At 39.9% G+C, this 15,270-nt stretch overlaps 2 protein-coding genes across 7 annotated transcripts in view; both read right to left on the bottom strand.

Annotated features, from left to right (window-relative positions):
• Positions 1-10,094, bottom strand: part of LOC127529453 (lithostathine-1-beta-like) — a 19,952-nt gene extending 9,858 nt beyond the window's left edge. The window contains exon 1 of the mRNA XM_051933090.1: positions 9,833-10,094. Within this exon, the coding sequence (XP_051789050.1) occupies positions 9,833-9,974 (142 nt within the window). The 5' untranslated portion in view covers positions 9,975-10,094. The remainder of the gene's footprint in view (positions 1-9,832) is intronic.
• LOC114651415 (macrophage mannose receptor 1-like) overlaps positions 1-15,270 on the bottom strand; it is a 425,221-nt gene that overhangs the window by 387,722 nt on the left and 22,229 nt on the right. The gene's annotated exons all lie outside the window — the stretch shown is intronic.

Raw genomic sequence — 15,270 nt, 5'->3', positions numbered from 1 at the left:
AAAGGATGTCTTCCTTACATGACTTCAGATCAAGTGGTAAGACTCACTGATATTGCTACTTTTCTGCCTCGTAGGGAGTTCAAAGTCCATGGTGGGCAAATCTATGATGGGGGCTCTGAAATGTCATACAGTAACCTTTGCAAACAAATAGATGTAGGGTTACATGAGGGATTTACTGAGTTTGAAGTTGTTAAGTCTGTGCTAAAAGTAGTTAAACCTGGTATCTTCAAAAAGTTTCTTATGAGTAGAGATGATCTCACATTAGATGAGCTCAAACGATTTCTTAGGTTACACATTAGGGATAAAAGCAGCACAGAACTGTTTCAGGAACTGAGCTACACAAAGCAACAAGATAGGGAAACACCCGAACATTTTGTATATAGGATAATGGATCTTCGACAACGCGTGCTGCAGGCATCAGAGCAGCATGGAGCTGAATTCAGTTATGACAGAAAATTAGTTCAGGGCATATTTCTTCATACCCTTTATCAAGGGTTCAATGAAAAAAATAACAACATCAGACAAGACATAAAACCATTTCTTACTGACTTGAAGGTGACTGATGATATAATTGTAGAGAAGATAACTAAATCTACCAAGGAGGAAGCAGAGAGAATAAAGCGTCTTCACACTCCGAGTGAACATAGGTCAGTCTCTGTAAATTCAGTACAACAAAAGGACAGTTCACAGGCTGATCAGACTGAACTGAGTCAAGCAAGCGATAGAATGCAAGTTGACAGTGAAGCTATAAAGCAGTTAACTGCTCGAGTGTCCGAACTAGCAAAACAATTTGACAAGATTGTGAACCATAACGATAATGATAATTTGAAAGTTCTTTGTGGACATCAAGCTCATAATACTACCCTTGAGCAGCTGGCAGCTCAAGTGTCTATGCTAAAAAAAAATTTTGAAAAGATCACAAAGCATACTGGTAACAGTACTTGGACAGCTGTCTGTGCACTGCCACAATTAAACACTCAGGTCTCAAGAGATAGTCCTAAAAGAAGATGTCAAGAATGTGCCCAGCAGGGAAAAGAATGGTGTACTCACTGCTTTCGCTGTGGTTTGATGGGACACAGAGCTGTTGGCTGTACGAAGAGATGGGAATCGGGAAACTGGGGAAGGTCACTGGAGAGGGGACAACCAGTGACCAACAGGAGTAACAGATCCCCCCAGATTGAGGCTCCCACAATGCAAAACACATATCTACTGCCCCCTAAAGAAAAACGTGCTGCCCAACTAATTGGGAGTCGCTGCATGGTCACGTGTGTAATCAATGGAATTCAAACACAAATGCTGTTAGACACAGGAGCACAGGTTAGCATAGTAGGGAGAGAGTGGGTAAGGAAGACATTGCCTGATGTTAAGATTCAGTCACTTGAGAGTTTATTAACAGGAAGTGCACTCTGTATTACTGCAGCAAATGGCACTGAGATTCCATTTGAAGGGTGGATTGAGGTGTCACTTCAGATACTGAGCTCCAGGCATGGGCAGGTAGCCATTGATGTTCCTTTGTTAGTAAGTCAAAGTCATGTTAACTGTCCACTGTTAGGCTTCAATGTTATAGAGGAACTGATCCGAGAGAACTGTGACCAGACCGATACCACCAGTCTTAGCGCACTGCTGAGTGAGGCATTAAACCTGAAAGGTGACACAGCAGATAATATCATCTCTGCAGTAGGAGTAAAACCTGGGGAAGCAATATCACCAGGTATTACAGTAAGGGTGGGCAAAAAGGGGCTGGTTATCCCAGCATGTCAAATATGTCAAGTGAGATGTAAAATTAGGGCTTTGCCTAGACGAGGCACAATGACTTTTGAGCCACTAGCAGAGAATCATTGCCCAGAGGGCATTGAACTACTCCCTGCCATTGTTGACAATCCAACTGGTACTTCAAAACTAATTACCATACCTCTCCAAAATTACACCTTACATGATATTTACCTTCCTAGTGGAACATTATTAGGCACTCTAGAAGAAATTATTGATATCTGGCCAGTCCTTCCCCCACCATCTGACCCAGTAATACTCAGCCAGCTAGTTGATGGCCAAGTCAATGCTGCACACCCAGAGTACAGTAGAGTTAATCAGGGAAGCAACAAATACAAGGTTACTGCTAGGGAGAAATGGAACCCACCAGTAGATTTGTCCCACTTAAAAGAGGAAGAACAAGAGGTAGTCAAGCACATGTTATATGAAGAATCAGATGTATTTTCATGTGAAGATGGTGAAATTGGTTGCATTCCAGATTTGAAGCTAAAAATCCACTTGAAAGATGATACTCCTGTGCAGAAAAGGTACAATGCTATTCCAAAGCCCTTATACAAAGAGGTGAAAGAATACATCCAGAACCTTTTGGACAATGGTTGGATAAAGAAGTCCGCTTCGGCTTACTCTTCTCCAGTTGTCTGTGTCAGGAAAAAGGACTTAAGTTTACGTCTTTGTGTGGACTTTAGAGAGCTAAACCGTAAAACCATCCCTGACAGACACCCCCTGCCACGCATTCAAGACCTACTGGATAACCTTGGGGGCTACTCATGGTTTTCAATCCTGGATCAAGGAAGTGCATATCATCAAGGTTTCATGGATGAGGACTCAAGATCTGTCACTGCTTTCAGTACCCCATGGGGGCTATATGAGTGGGTACGCATTCCTTTTGGCTTGAGCAACGCTCCTGCAGCATTTCAAAGATGCATGGAAGGGGTACTGGAACAATTGAGAGATGAATGTTGCACTCCATATTTGGATGATGTACTTTGCTTTTCCAAAACATTTCATGACCATGTGGAAGACTTGAGACGGGTACTGTGTCGAATGAGAGAGCACGGAATAAAATTACGACCAGAGAAATGCGAGTTATTCAGACAACAAATCCGGTACGTAGGTCGTCTAGTGTCAGAAGAGGGGGTACAGATTGACCCTAAGGATTTGGAAGCAGTCCGACAATTAGTGGAAAAGGAACCCACAACAGTTGGAGAAGTCAGATCATTGCTGGGCTTCCTTAGTTATTACCGCTCCTTCATACAGGACTTTTCCAGGTTGGCAAAACCTTTGTTTGAACTTTTAAATGGAACTATTGGAAATACTGGAAAATCTAGCTTGTTGACTACAGTAAGAGGGAGGATAAAATCCAATGTACAGCTACCTTCAAGGACACCAGTTCAATGGACTAATGAACATCGTACAGTCATTTCTAAATTTGTGGATATACTCACCACTCCACCCATACTGGCTTTTCCAAATTTTGAATTGCCCTTTGTTTTGCACACTGATGCATCAAACGAAGTACTAGGAGCAGTACTTTACCAACAGCAGGATGGTAAACTACGTGTAATTGGCTACGGATCGAGAACACTCACCCCAGCTGAAAGAAATTACCATCTCCACTCTGGCAAGTTAGAATTTTTGGCCCTGAAGTGGGCAATCTGTGAAAAATTTAGAGACTATCTATATTATGCACCCACCTTCACTGTATATACTGACAATAACCCTCTGACATATGTTCTGAGTACAGCAAAATTGAATGCAGTGGGTCATCGCTGGGTTGGAGAATTAGCAGACTTTAACTTTGACATCAAATACCGCCCTGGGAAAGCAAATACAGATGCTGATACACTGTCCCGCTTCCCTGTGGATTTACAGGCCACTATCACTGAGTATAAGGAAACAATATCTCCAGAAGTCGTCTCAGCTGTCTGGCAGGGGGACAAAGCAGCTAAAGATAAAGAAGTGCCATGGGTGGCTGCTCTACAGTTCACCTCAATGGAGAACGATGTGTTGCCAGGAAGTGCTGATACAATCACACCAAATGATATTAGGGTTGCACAGCAAGAAGATGCTACCATCAGTGAAGTGATTAACCTCAAAAGCAGAGGATGGGGTCCAAATAAGAAGGACAAGGAACAAATGGGAACTGAAACAAAGAGACTGATACATGAATGGAACAAACTCACCATTGACAAGGGAGTACTGTACAGGCAAGTAGGAAAAAGAAAGCAACTTGTCTTGCCACATAAGCTGAAACCAGTTGTCCTTAAAAGCCTCCATGATGATATGGGACATATCGGATCTGACAAGGTGATTCATCTGGCCAGAGAAAGGTTTTATTGGCCTTACATGCAGCAAGAGATTGAAGATTATGTAATTCGACAATGCATCTGCATCAAGCAGAAGCACCCTAGTAACCCAGACAGAGCACCTATGGGCTCTATTACTACAAGCGAACCTTTTGAACTGCTGTCTGTGGACTTTCTGCATCTTGAGCCAAGTAAAGGAGGTTATGAATATGTTCTGGTTCTGATGGATCACTTCACTCGCTTTGCACAAGCATATGCCACCAAAAACAAATCTGGAAAAAACCGCAGCTGAGAAGATTTTCCAAGACTTTATCCCTCGTTTTGGCTACCCTGCAAAGCTGCACCATGACCAGGGGCGTGAGTTTGAAAATAACTTATTTCAGAGGCTCCAACAACTATCTGGAATAACTCACTCCCACACCACCCCCTATCATCCACAGGGGAATCCAGTAGAACGATTAAATCGAACTCTGCTTCAGATGCTCCGAACCTTGGAAGAAGAGAAAAAGTCAAAGTGGAAAGATTACCTACCACAAATTGTGCATGCATATAATTGTACAAGACACGAATCAACTGGCTATTCACCATTTTTCCTCTTGTATGGCAGAGCTCCAAGATTACCTATCGATTTGTTGTTTAATCTTACAACTGACAATGAGGAAACAGACAGCCAGGACTTTGTGCAAAAATGGGCAACCAAGATGAAAGAAGCTTACCAGATTGCTGCAGATAACAGTCGGAAAGCATCGGCCAAGGGTAAGCAGTATTATGACCGTACAGTGAGGGGCGCTATTCTTCAACCAGGTGACAGAGTCTTAGTCAGAAACCTATCTGAGAGAGGAGGCTCAGGAAAACTCCGTGACTACTGGGAAAAAGAGGTATGTCGTATTGTGGAGAGAATTAAAGACAGCCCAGTGTACAAGGTACAGCCAGAAGTTGGTAGCAGAACACCCCGGATACTACACCGCAACCTCCTGCTCCCTGTCAATGACTTACCTCTTGAAAAAGACACTAAATTGAACACAGTGAAAAGGAAAATGCAAAGACCAGCAAAAACAAATAGTGAGACACCAGACTCAGCATCTGATCACTCCGATGAGGAAGCAGAAACCTCATATGGCCCCCGTCGCTTGCCATGCTTTCCTGCACATGTCAGATCTGAGGTCATAGAATCTGAGTCATGCTCCAGGCTCAGAGCCAAGGCCCAAGAGGACTACCCTGAACCACGAGAACCACGAGAAACTGACAGAAATCCTTTGCAAGGAACATCAAGGGAATTAGGACTGGAAATGGAGACCAGTGTTGCTGAACCCCAGGTGGGGAATATTGATGAAGCAGTGGAACCCACAAATGGTCAAGAATACCTAGCAACAGAACACCAGAGTGACAGAGAAGGGGACACTTTAAGAAGATCGACTCGCACTGTCAGACCCAGAGAAGTATTCACATACCACAGACTGGGGCAGCCATCATACCAGCCTTGGAATCCTGGTGTCCATGCAGTTATACAGAATCCTAGGTATCTGTTACCAAGCCCCACCATAATGTATCCAGCATACCCAGAATTTGATTATTATGGTTGAAACACAATAGACACTGAACTAAAGGCCGAGCCTTTGGAGCAAGATGTCAGGAGACATCTCAAAAAAAAATAGGGGAGAGTGTAATGGGCTATAAACCAGTGTTTTAAAGAAAAGGCAGAATTTCTGGAAAATTCTGCTACAGGTTATTGCTGATGGCTATCTACAGGACACAAATATTTACCTGTCTTGCTAAAGAGTCACCTGCTTTGAATAGTCAGACTGCTTTGATGTAGTATCTTATCTACACACAATGTGTAGATACAGAACTGTCTGCTTCCTTGGAAAATTAACGAGTTCTGGGGACATTGGTTTCTAATCAAGTACTCAAAGTAAATGTGTTTACACTATTTGTTATACAGAGTAAATTGGTTTGCACCATTGTTTTCACTGATTACCATGTTCATCTATGCAGAAATTGAAGCATATATATATTTCTGGGAAAAGGAGAATAAAGGTAGAAGAGAACAGAGAAGTATGGTCTGAGACTTGGGACTGCTGTCTGTTTCTTTTATGTTTTACACCATATTGCTGTGGCTACACCCTGTAGCAACAGTGGCTTGTACCTGGCCCAGGTTCCCCTAGGCCTGAGGTCGGTAACAGCTGCAATTCATAACTCATTCTTAGGGTGCATGTGCTCCCTGCTGGAAACACTGATATAGGTTGTGTATCTTATTACTAATTTTATTTTACTTGTATATGTTTAACTGGTTGCGTTTAGTTATTTTTAACATAGTCTCTTGTTCTGAGTAGTCCCAAATGGGCCATCAACATAAAAAACATATGTTGACAAGTTTACTACTATGCAGCATGTCTTCCTCAAGGTTACTGCTATGGAGGAAGCTCCAAAAACGCTTCCTTCAGTTGCTGGTGTTAATGAACCCCAACATTCCACATCCTGAACATTTTTCTGGTGACACAACACAGTCAATGCAAACTGGATTTCGACCTTCAGCCTCACACAAATGCTAACAACAAAGCTAGAGCAGCTTTCATTGTCTTATTTCTCTTAGATAAGTCTTTTGAATGGGCATCAGATCTAATATGTTAATAAGCATTGCTGTACTCTCTAACTGGAGACTTTTTTTAAAGGAATTTGCCAGAATTTATGATGTCCCTTATCGTAGTTGCCCAGTTTATAACACTCTATTAAAACTGAAAGAGGGTAACAAGCCAGTAGGGAATTTCATTATAGTGTTTAAAAATACTGACAGCTAACTCCAGTTGGGATGATTTTATACAGTTTTTGGAGTGACTTATTTAACAAGATTAAAGATGTATATGCCAAGTATGATCTTAAGGATACAGTTGATAAGGGGGATACCAGATGTGGGGGCTATGATTTTATTGGGGCAATCAAGGCATGTAGTTGCAAAATGTCCTAGACTGCAGAGAAACTGAAGAGCCAATGTCATATAGGGGTTTGTGATCAGCCAACAGTAACTTGTTTCTCCCTATTATGGTTAATATTAAGGAAACCTTGGTCTGTATTGATTCTGGCAATGTAGAAAATGTTATTAGTTTAGAGTTCACAAGAACTTGTGATTTGGAAATAAAACAGCTAAAAATGGCTCTTCGTGTTGCAAGCATTGAATGTAAACCTATTGAGGGGGGGATTTTTTTCAACAGTGACTTCTCCTACTACCTTGTTTGTAGGCTGTTTACATTCCGAGAGTAAGTGCAGGGTTTCCTTGGCTCAATATATGCTCTCTGATAATTCATTGGTAGAATAACAGAATTTGGTTGCTTACAGTTCTCAGTGTTTTAAAGGATGTTGTGACGGTGTGGGTTGCTCCACGCTACCCGGTGCCACCAAGAGCCTCTTTAACCCAAAACACTGCCGATAATGTTTCCGAGGGATGAGCTTGGCAAATGAGGACACCACACAAAGTGGGGATGGAGCAAAGTGATCAGTGCTTTTATTAAAAACAGTTCAACAATCAAGGTGTCCAAAAAGTGCAGTGCTTCAAAGATTGTCAATAAATAATTAATCCATAAAATGAAGTGTTCATGTGGAGGTTAGAATCCCATTAATAAAGAATCCATAAAAACAATGTTAAAACACAGGAAGCTGTCTTTTAAATACCAGATCCGTGTCCTTGACTTAATCCACAATAGGTTCTTGCAGCCAAGGAGGTGCCTATTCAGTTCAGCATACCTCTAGAACTACTCCTAGTCTCTGGCCCTTCTAGCCCTCCTGAACTATTTTTAATAAAAGCAATCTAGCACTTTTACATCATCCCCTTTGTTAATATGTGTTTGACATCATTTGCTCTTCTCATCCTGGCTATGACTATCAACGGTGTTGGGTCCAAGAGGCTACCACAATAGAAGAGGGACCCTGGAGCCGACTTGCACCGTCACAGGTGTATTCAGATGGTTATTTGTTCATCAGTTGTGCTGGGTCATATTAAAGGAAGAGCCCACCCAAAAATGTTATTTTTATATGTTAGTGTTTTGTTGTATTTGGGTCCTAGATGTCCCTATTTTCCCTTTCAGACTTTTTATTACTTGTCCCTAATCCCTTTTGTAGCCCTCATGTGTTACACTACCTTTTATATCTATAACCTTAGGTAAAGCACTATACAAGCAGAAGAGAAAGTTACACTTCTGCTCATGTGTAAATTAACTTTCCTACTAAGGTTACTAATTATTCCCAAAATGTAACTATGCTGTGTAAACTGAGTGTGACCAAAACACTACAGTAATCCCTCGCTATGTCGCGCTTCGACGTTTGCGGCTTCACTCTATCGCGGATTTTATATGTAAGCATATTTAAATATATATCGCAGATTTTTTGCTGGTTTGTGGATTTCTGCGGACAATGGGTCTTTTAATTTATGGTACATGCTTCCTCAGTTGGTTTGCCCAGTTGATTTCATACAAGGGACGCTATTGGCAAATGGCTGAGAAGCTGCCCAATCAGAGCACATATTACGTATTAAATAAAACTCCTCAAATATATTGTGAGCAGGGGGGCTGTTTACACCCCTAGAGGATACAGACACTCCTCAAAAAACGCTGAAAGACTACCTTCACATTGCTCCCTTCCTTGCTGCTTTGTTGCGCGATATGCTTCCCGCATGGTGCTTCGCATACTTAAGGAAAACTCAAAAGCGCAGCAAGTGTGGTGGTCTGGGTCAGCTCCACGATCCCTTGTTGATTTCAGGAGTTTCTTGAATCTGGAGCTTTCGATAATATACCTGAGGATGAGCTGGGCAAATGAGGCCGCACAGTCAGCAATGGGTTTGTCCAAGGTGGAAAACTGCTTTTATTTACAACAACAAACAAAATGTTCAAAAGTGCAGTGCTCCAGATCTGCATAAATAAATCATCCATAAAATCCTGTGTTCGTGGAGGTTAAAATGTCCAATAAATGTATGCTATAAAAATGAGGTGTGAATGAAGCACTTGATTGAGCCATTTTCATTTGCAAGTCAATATGCGATCAGTAAAGCACTCTATTCAAACTGAGCGGTGTGTGCACGCTCACATGAGCATCTGCACCCATTCACACTTCGCAAATGACCTCTTTCACACAGAGAGAACATGCAAACTACACACAGGCAAAGTATATAACCTGATTTGAACACAGGACTGTTGTTAAGTGCTGCTGCCTCACGGATCATCAAGCCCATCTATTTCAATTTCTATTACTGCAATTTCCAGAGTATGACCAATTAAACTTGACTTGGAAGATCAAAGCATCATCTCATTAATCATGAGAGAAAAATCAGACAAGGGTAATCATAATCCAAACCCTGTTTATTAAGTTGCCCTTTCAGTTAGGAGTGATCACTTGTTTCTACCCAAAACAGCTTGCTTGTGTGATACTGTACTCTGATATGCTGCATTACAAATCTCTAAACAATGTTAATTTTTTTTATTTGTGTAACGGTAATCCAAAGGAAGGTTGCTGTAACATCTCAAATAGATCTAAATAAAACATACTTTCATGGTAAGAATATAAACAGAAAATTAAAAGACACTAATTCAGACAGACAGATATAAAGAAAAATAGACTAAACATCTTACAAATGTTTGTTGCATAATACACTCTAGTTCTTAATGTAAATGTTAGAGCAGTCCATTTCAAATAAGAAAATAATTTTGTAATTTACACTTAGATCTGTAGTTGTTTAAAAATGTCATTATTTAAGATGAAAAAGTTCTCACCATTGTAGCACATGAAAGGTTTTTTTTTGACTGCAGTCTGAATCATTCCAATAGCCATCTGACTGGAGCACAGCACAGAAAAACTCTCGCTTCCAGTTTGTGAAGGTGAGAGGGTCACCATTGGACCAAAGCCATTTGTCATTTTCACGGTGGAGACCAATCCAACCACAACTTTGTCCTGGCAGTACTAATACCTGCTGATTTACTGTTTCATTCTCAATAGTCACCAGGTCTGTATAATTCTTACTGCAGTATTTCTGAGAATCTTGCCAGGATAATGAATTAGGCACAAAGTAGTATGATGTGGATACACTAGACCCTGAGAAACAATATGTAGAGATTTATAGTCATGCAAATATTCACTTGACTGTTTTATTGTTTTTCTTAGTTGAAATTTTTCTGTTAACTACAGTGGTGCCTTGTACTTTCAAACAATTCTAACTTGGAATATTCCAGTGTTCAAATGCTAAATTTAAGAGAAATTTGATCTGGAGTTCAAACTATGCTTCTGTGTTTGAACTGCACACGCACTGAAAAAAGGCAACAACAGATGGTGCTTACACAGCAAGTGTAAACGTAATCTGCTGCGCTCCCAAATTGTCTCTCACTTTTGCTGTGAAAGCATGTGTTAAGTTAGGCTTGTGTGTTTTCAGTGCTTTTTACTTTATTTTTGGTGTGTTTGTTTATAATATACAGTAGATAGATAGATAGATAGATAGATAGATAGATAGATAGATAGATAGATAGATAGATAGATAGATAGATAGATAGATAGATAGATAGATAGATACTTTATTAATCCCAAGGGGAAATTCACTTACATTCACATATAACCCATATCTGTTAACCATGGCATTCAAAATAAGTGTGGAAGCTACAAAACCTTAGAGGAAGGTTGTAGTATTGACGATTGAGGGGAAAAAGGAACATGAAGGTACAGTAAATGCAATTTTCATTTTATTACACAGTATGTATTTTATTTATTGCTTTCATGTTTTATTATTTAGGGTATTTAATTGTTAATTGATATTTCACCTTATATTATGTGTATTTGTTGTTTTAAATTTATCGAAATGGGCATTGTTTAGGGTCTGGGAAAGGATTAATTCACTTTCCATTATTTCTAATGGGAAAAAACTGATTCGGATTTTGAACGATTCGGAGTTCAAATGGCCTCCTGAAACAAATTAAGTTTGGAGTACAAAGCACCTATGTATTTATGCTTTTTTTAAAATTATAGTTAATTTCCATTGAGCTTAGTTTAAGAAATATTTCTCTAGTAAATACAATAAATCAGAACCTTACTGTTAAAGCAGGAGAAATTCATGTGTTTCTTACAGTTATTATCATTCCATCTTCCATTTTTAAGAATCTCCACACATGCTTCATTACGATCAAAATTGTCTGGTTGGTTGGTGTCCCAGTTTTGAAATGTTAAATTCCCTCCATCAGACCACTTCCAGGGGTTGTTGAACAGTCCAATCCAGAATGAATTGCCATTCGCATTCCTTAGTATCTCCTCATTTTCATTCTTATTTCTTATGCTGACCAGGTCTTTGTAGTGTACTTGACAGAAGTTCTGAGCTGCGCTCCAATTCTTCTTCTCATTTATCAGGACAAATCTCTCTCTAATGTTACTGGTTTCTGTGAATACAGAACAAAGAAGAGGATAGTCTTCTTCACTTAATTACCAGACAGAAAGGTAATTTGTCTTTTGATCACATACAGTGGTGTGAAAAACTATTTGCCCCCTTCCTGATTTCTTATTCTTTTGCATGTTTCTCACACAAAATGTTTCTGATCATCAAACACATTTAACCATTAGTCAAATATAACACAAGTAAACACAAAATGCAGTTTTTAAATGATGGTTTTTATTATTTAGGGAGAAAAAAAATCCAAACCTACATGGCCCTGTGTGAAAAAGTAATTGCCCCCTTGTTAAAAAATAACCTAACTGTGGTGTATCACACCTGAGTTCAATTTCCGTAGCCACCCCCAGGCCTGATTACTGCCACACCTGTTTCAATCAAGAAATCACTTAAATAGGAGCTGCCTGACACAGAGAAGTAGACCAAAAGCTCCTCAAAAGCTAGACATCATGCCAAGATCCAAAGAAATTCAGGAACAAATGAGAACAGAAGTAATTGAGATCTATCAGTCTGGTAAAGGTTATAAAGCCATTTCTAAAGCTTTGGGACTCCAGCGAACCACAGTGAGAGCCATTATCCACAAATGGCAAAAACATGGAACAGTGGTGAACCTTCCCAGGAGTGGCCGGCCAACCAAAATTACCCCAAGAGCGCAGAGACGACTCATCCGAGAGGTCACAAAAGACCCCAGGACAACGTCTAAAGAACTGCAGGCCTCACTTGCCTCAATTAAGGTCAGTGTTCACGACTCCACCATAAGAAAGAGACTGGGCAAAAACGGCCTGCATGGCAGATTTCCAAGACGCAAACCACTGTTAAGCAAAAAGAACATTAGGGCTCGTCTCAATTTTGCTAAGAAACATCTCAATGATTGCCAAGACTTTTGGGAAAATACCTTGTGGACTGATGAGACAAAAGTTGAACTTATTGGAAGGCAAATGTCCCGTTACATCTGGCGTAAAAGGAACACAGCATTTCAGAAAAAGAACATCATACCAACAGTAAAATATGATGGTGGTAGTGTGATGGTCTGGGGTTGTTTTGCTGCTTCAGGACCTGGAAGGCTTGCTGTGATAGATGGAACCATGAATTCTACTGTCTACCAAAAAATCCTGAAGGAGAATGTCCGGCCATCTGTTCGTCAACTCAAGCTGAAGCGATCTTGGGTGCTGCAACAGGACAATGACCCAAAACACACCAGCAAATCCACCTCTGAATGGCTGAAGAAAAACAAAATGAAGACTTTGGAGTGGCCTAGTCAAAGTCCTGACCTGAATCCAATTGAGATGCTATGGCATGACCTTAAAAAGGCGGTTCATGCTAGAAAACCCTCAAATAAAGCTGAATTACAACAATTTTGCAAAGATGAGTGGGCCAAAATTCCTCCAGAGCGCTGTAAAAGACTCATTGCAAGTTATCACAAACGCTTGATTGCAGTTATTGCTGCTAAGGGTGGCCCAACCAGTTATTAGGTTCAGGGGGGCAATTACTTTTTCACACAGGGCCATGTAGGTTTGGATTTTTTTTTCTCCCTAAATAATAAAAACCACCATTTACAAACTGCATTTTGTGTTTACTTGTGTTATATTTGACTAATGGTTAAATGTGTTTGATGATCAGAAACATTTTGTGTGACAAACATGCAAAAGAATAAGAAATCAGGAAGGGGGCAAATAGTTTTTCACACCACTGTATGTTTCTCCATCCATCCATTATCCAATAATGTCACGGGGGATCTGCTGGAGGGGGGATCTTACTCATAACATGTTAGTTTTTGGTTTAAATTAAATGCTTTCAAACTCACTTCAGTATTAATCATACTTAAAACTGATACATTACGGCTGTAGCACATGAATTTTTTACTGTCATGACAGACTGAATCATCCCACGAGCCATCAGAATGGACAAAAGCACAGAAGAAATCTCTTTTCCATTTTGAATATGTAACTTTATCCTGATTCGACCATTGCCACTGGTCACCATTGCGATGCATCCCAATCCAAAATTTTGGCTTTTCTGATATTTTTATGAGTAATTGATTTTCTTCTTCATTATCCACAGTTACCAGTTCTGAGTTTATATTCCTGCAGTAGTTCTGAGCCTTAAACCATGCCATTTCATTGGCCACAGAGTTAAATTCTGCAACACTGTAGGACACAGATGAGGTGTACTCTAAAAAATCAAATATTTAAAAAATTAAACCACAAGGCAATGATTTTACCACTTAATTTTAAAGATTACAATCTTCTACACATTTTAAAGGAGCTCTTAGCATCACACAGATCAGGCCTAGACAATTTAAGACTATTAAAATTTATTGATACATTTTTATTTTTATGTAAATGTTATGAGTTCATTTCTGTAGCATTATTGCATTTTCACCGAACAAACATTAATGTACTTTACAATACATTGCCTTAACCATTAAAATATAATTGCATTTTCTTACATTTTAAAATTAAAGTTCAAATCTATTTTCAAATAGAAATTCTTGCATATCTCCCATAGGAATCTGACAGTATATTACTAATGACAGACAATAAATACAACAGCATACAGTAAATCTGACTCTTATACTAACTTATATTTTTATATAGTCTGTCCAAAACACCGAGCCATCTTACACTGTGAAACACTAAACCCCCTCATACTTTTAATAAATATTTCTGCATTCTGTTAGTGGCAGTCTGAATTGTATAGCATTTAGGAACTAGACCATAATATACAAGGCTGCTGGTTTAGTCCCTATCTGTGGTTTCTTTACAACCACAAGAAAAGTCACTAAATATTAGTCCAATTGTGTGACAGTCCAGGTAGGCTCCACAATCCTTGTGACACATCTAGGAGCCACTTGAACTGTTGATAACACACCTGAGAATGAGCCACAGTAAATGAGAACACACATAGTCAAATGGTTGTGTAAGTGTGCAGATGCTTTTATTTTAAAACCAAACAAACAAAGATTCAAAAGCCCAATGTGCAAATTCAGTGCAGTGCTTGTCTATAAGTAAGTAAATAAATAAATAATCCTTCCATAAAGTCAAGTGAATTGTGGATGTTAAAAAAGGTCCAAAATCAAACAATAAATGAGCCTTTAAAATGAGGTTAAAACACACGGCAAGTAACGGTTCTATAAAAACTCACAAGCCCTGGTAAATACTTTTTAAAACTAATGTCTCCTTTGCTTACCCCTGATGGGATCCTGTAGCCAGAGGAGACATCCTCCTGACAGGCACAGAAACCTTTAAGATCCAGGCTTGGGACCATGCTGCCATCACAGGCTCCCAGCAGGGTGCCATGCCAAGCCTTCCTGCTCTGACTCCTGCTGTCACTCCTCGGCCTTACGAGGGAACCCTCTAAATAAATGGGTCATAACAGCGACCTAAAGACTGTCAGCCGGAGTGATACTCTTCATGCACCCTCAAGTGCGGGCAATGCACACCTCCCTGGGGCTTTCTTCCTGGCTGACTGCCTACATTTCTCTGCATTGGCTTTGTTCCTGCCATTTATTTTTCTTTCCGTTCCATTTAACTTCCGATCCTTCTCTGTCATTGTTCTTGTCTTTTTTTCTTTTCACTCACACAGTCTCCCTTTTTATCCCTCTGTGGGTGCAACATAGAACTAATCATGCTGTCACGTGCAAACGAGATCAGCCCCAATCACCTCAACAAACATCCTGGGCTGCTTGCACACGTACTTCCATGAAGTTAGAGCATTTATTTATTCATTTAAAAACATACAGTGCCACGGACCTCTCCAATCACGAATTGATAAAACCTATGCATT

Source organism: Erpetoichthys calabaricus, chromosome 1 (assembly GCF_900747795.2).
Source record: "Erpetoichthys calabaricus chromosome 1, fErpCal1.3, whole genome shotgun sequence".
NCBI lineage: Eukaryota > Metazoa > Chordata > Cladistia > Polypteriformes > Polypteridae > Erpetoichthys > Erpetoichthys calabaricus.
The sequence above is the reverse complement of the archived record's forward strand: the minus strand, read 5'-3'. Positions and strand labels throughout refer to the sequence as shown.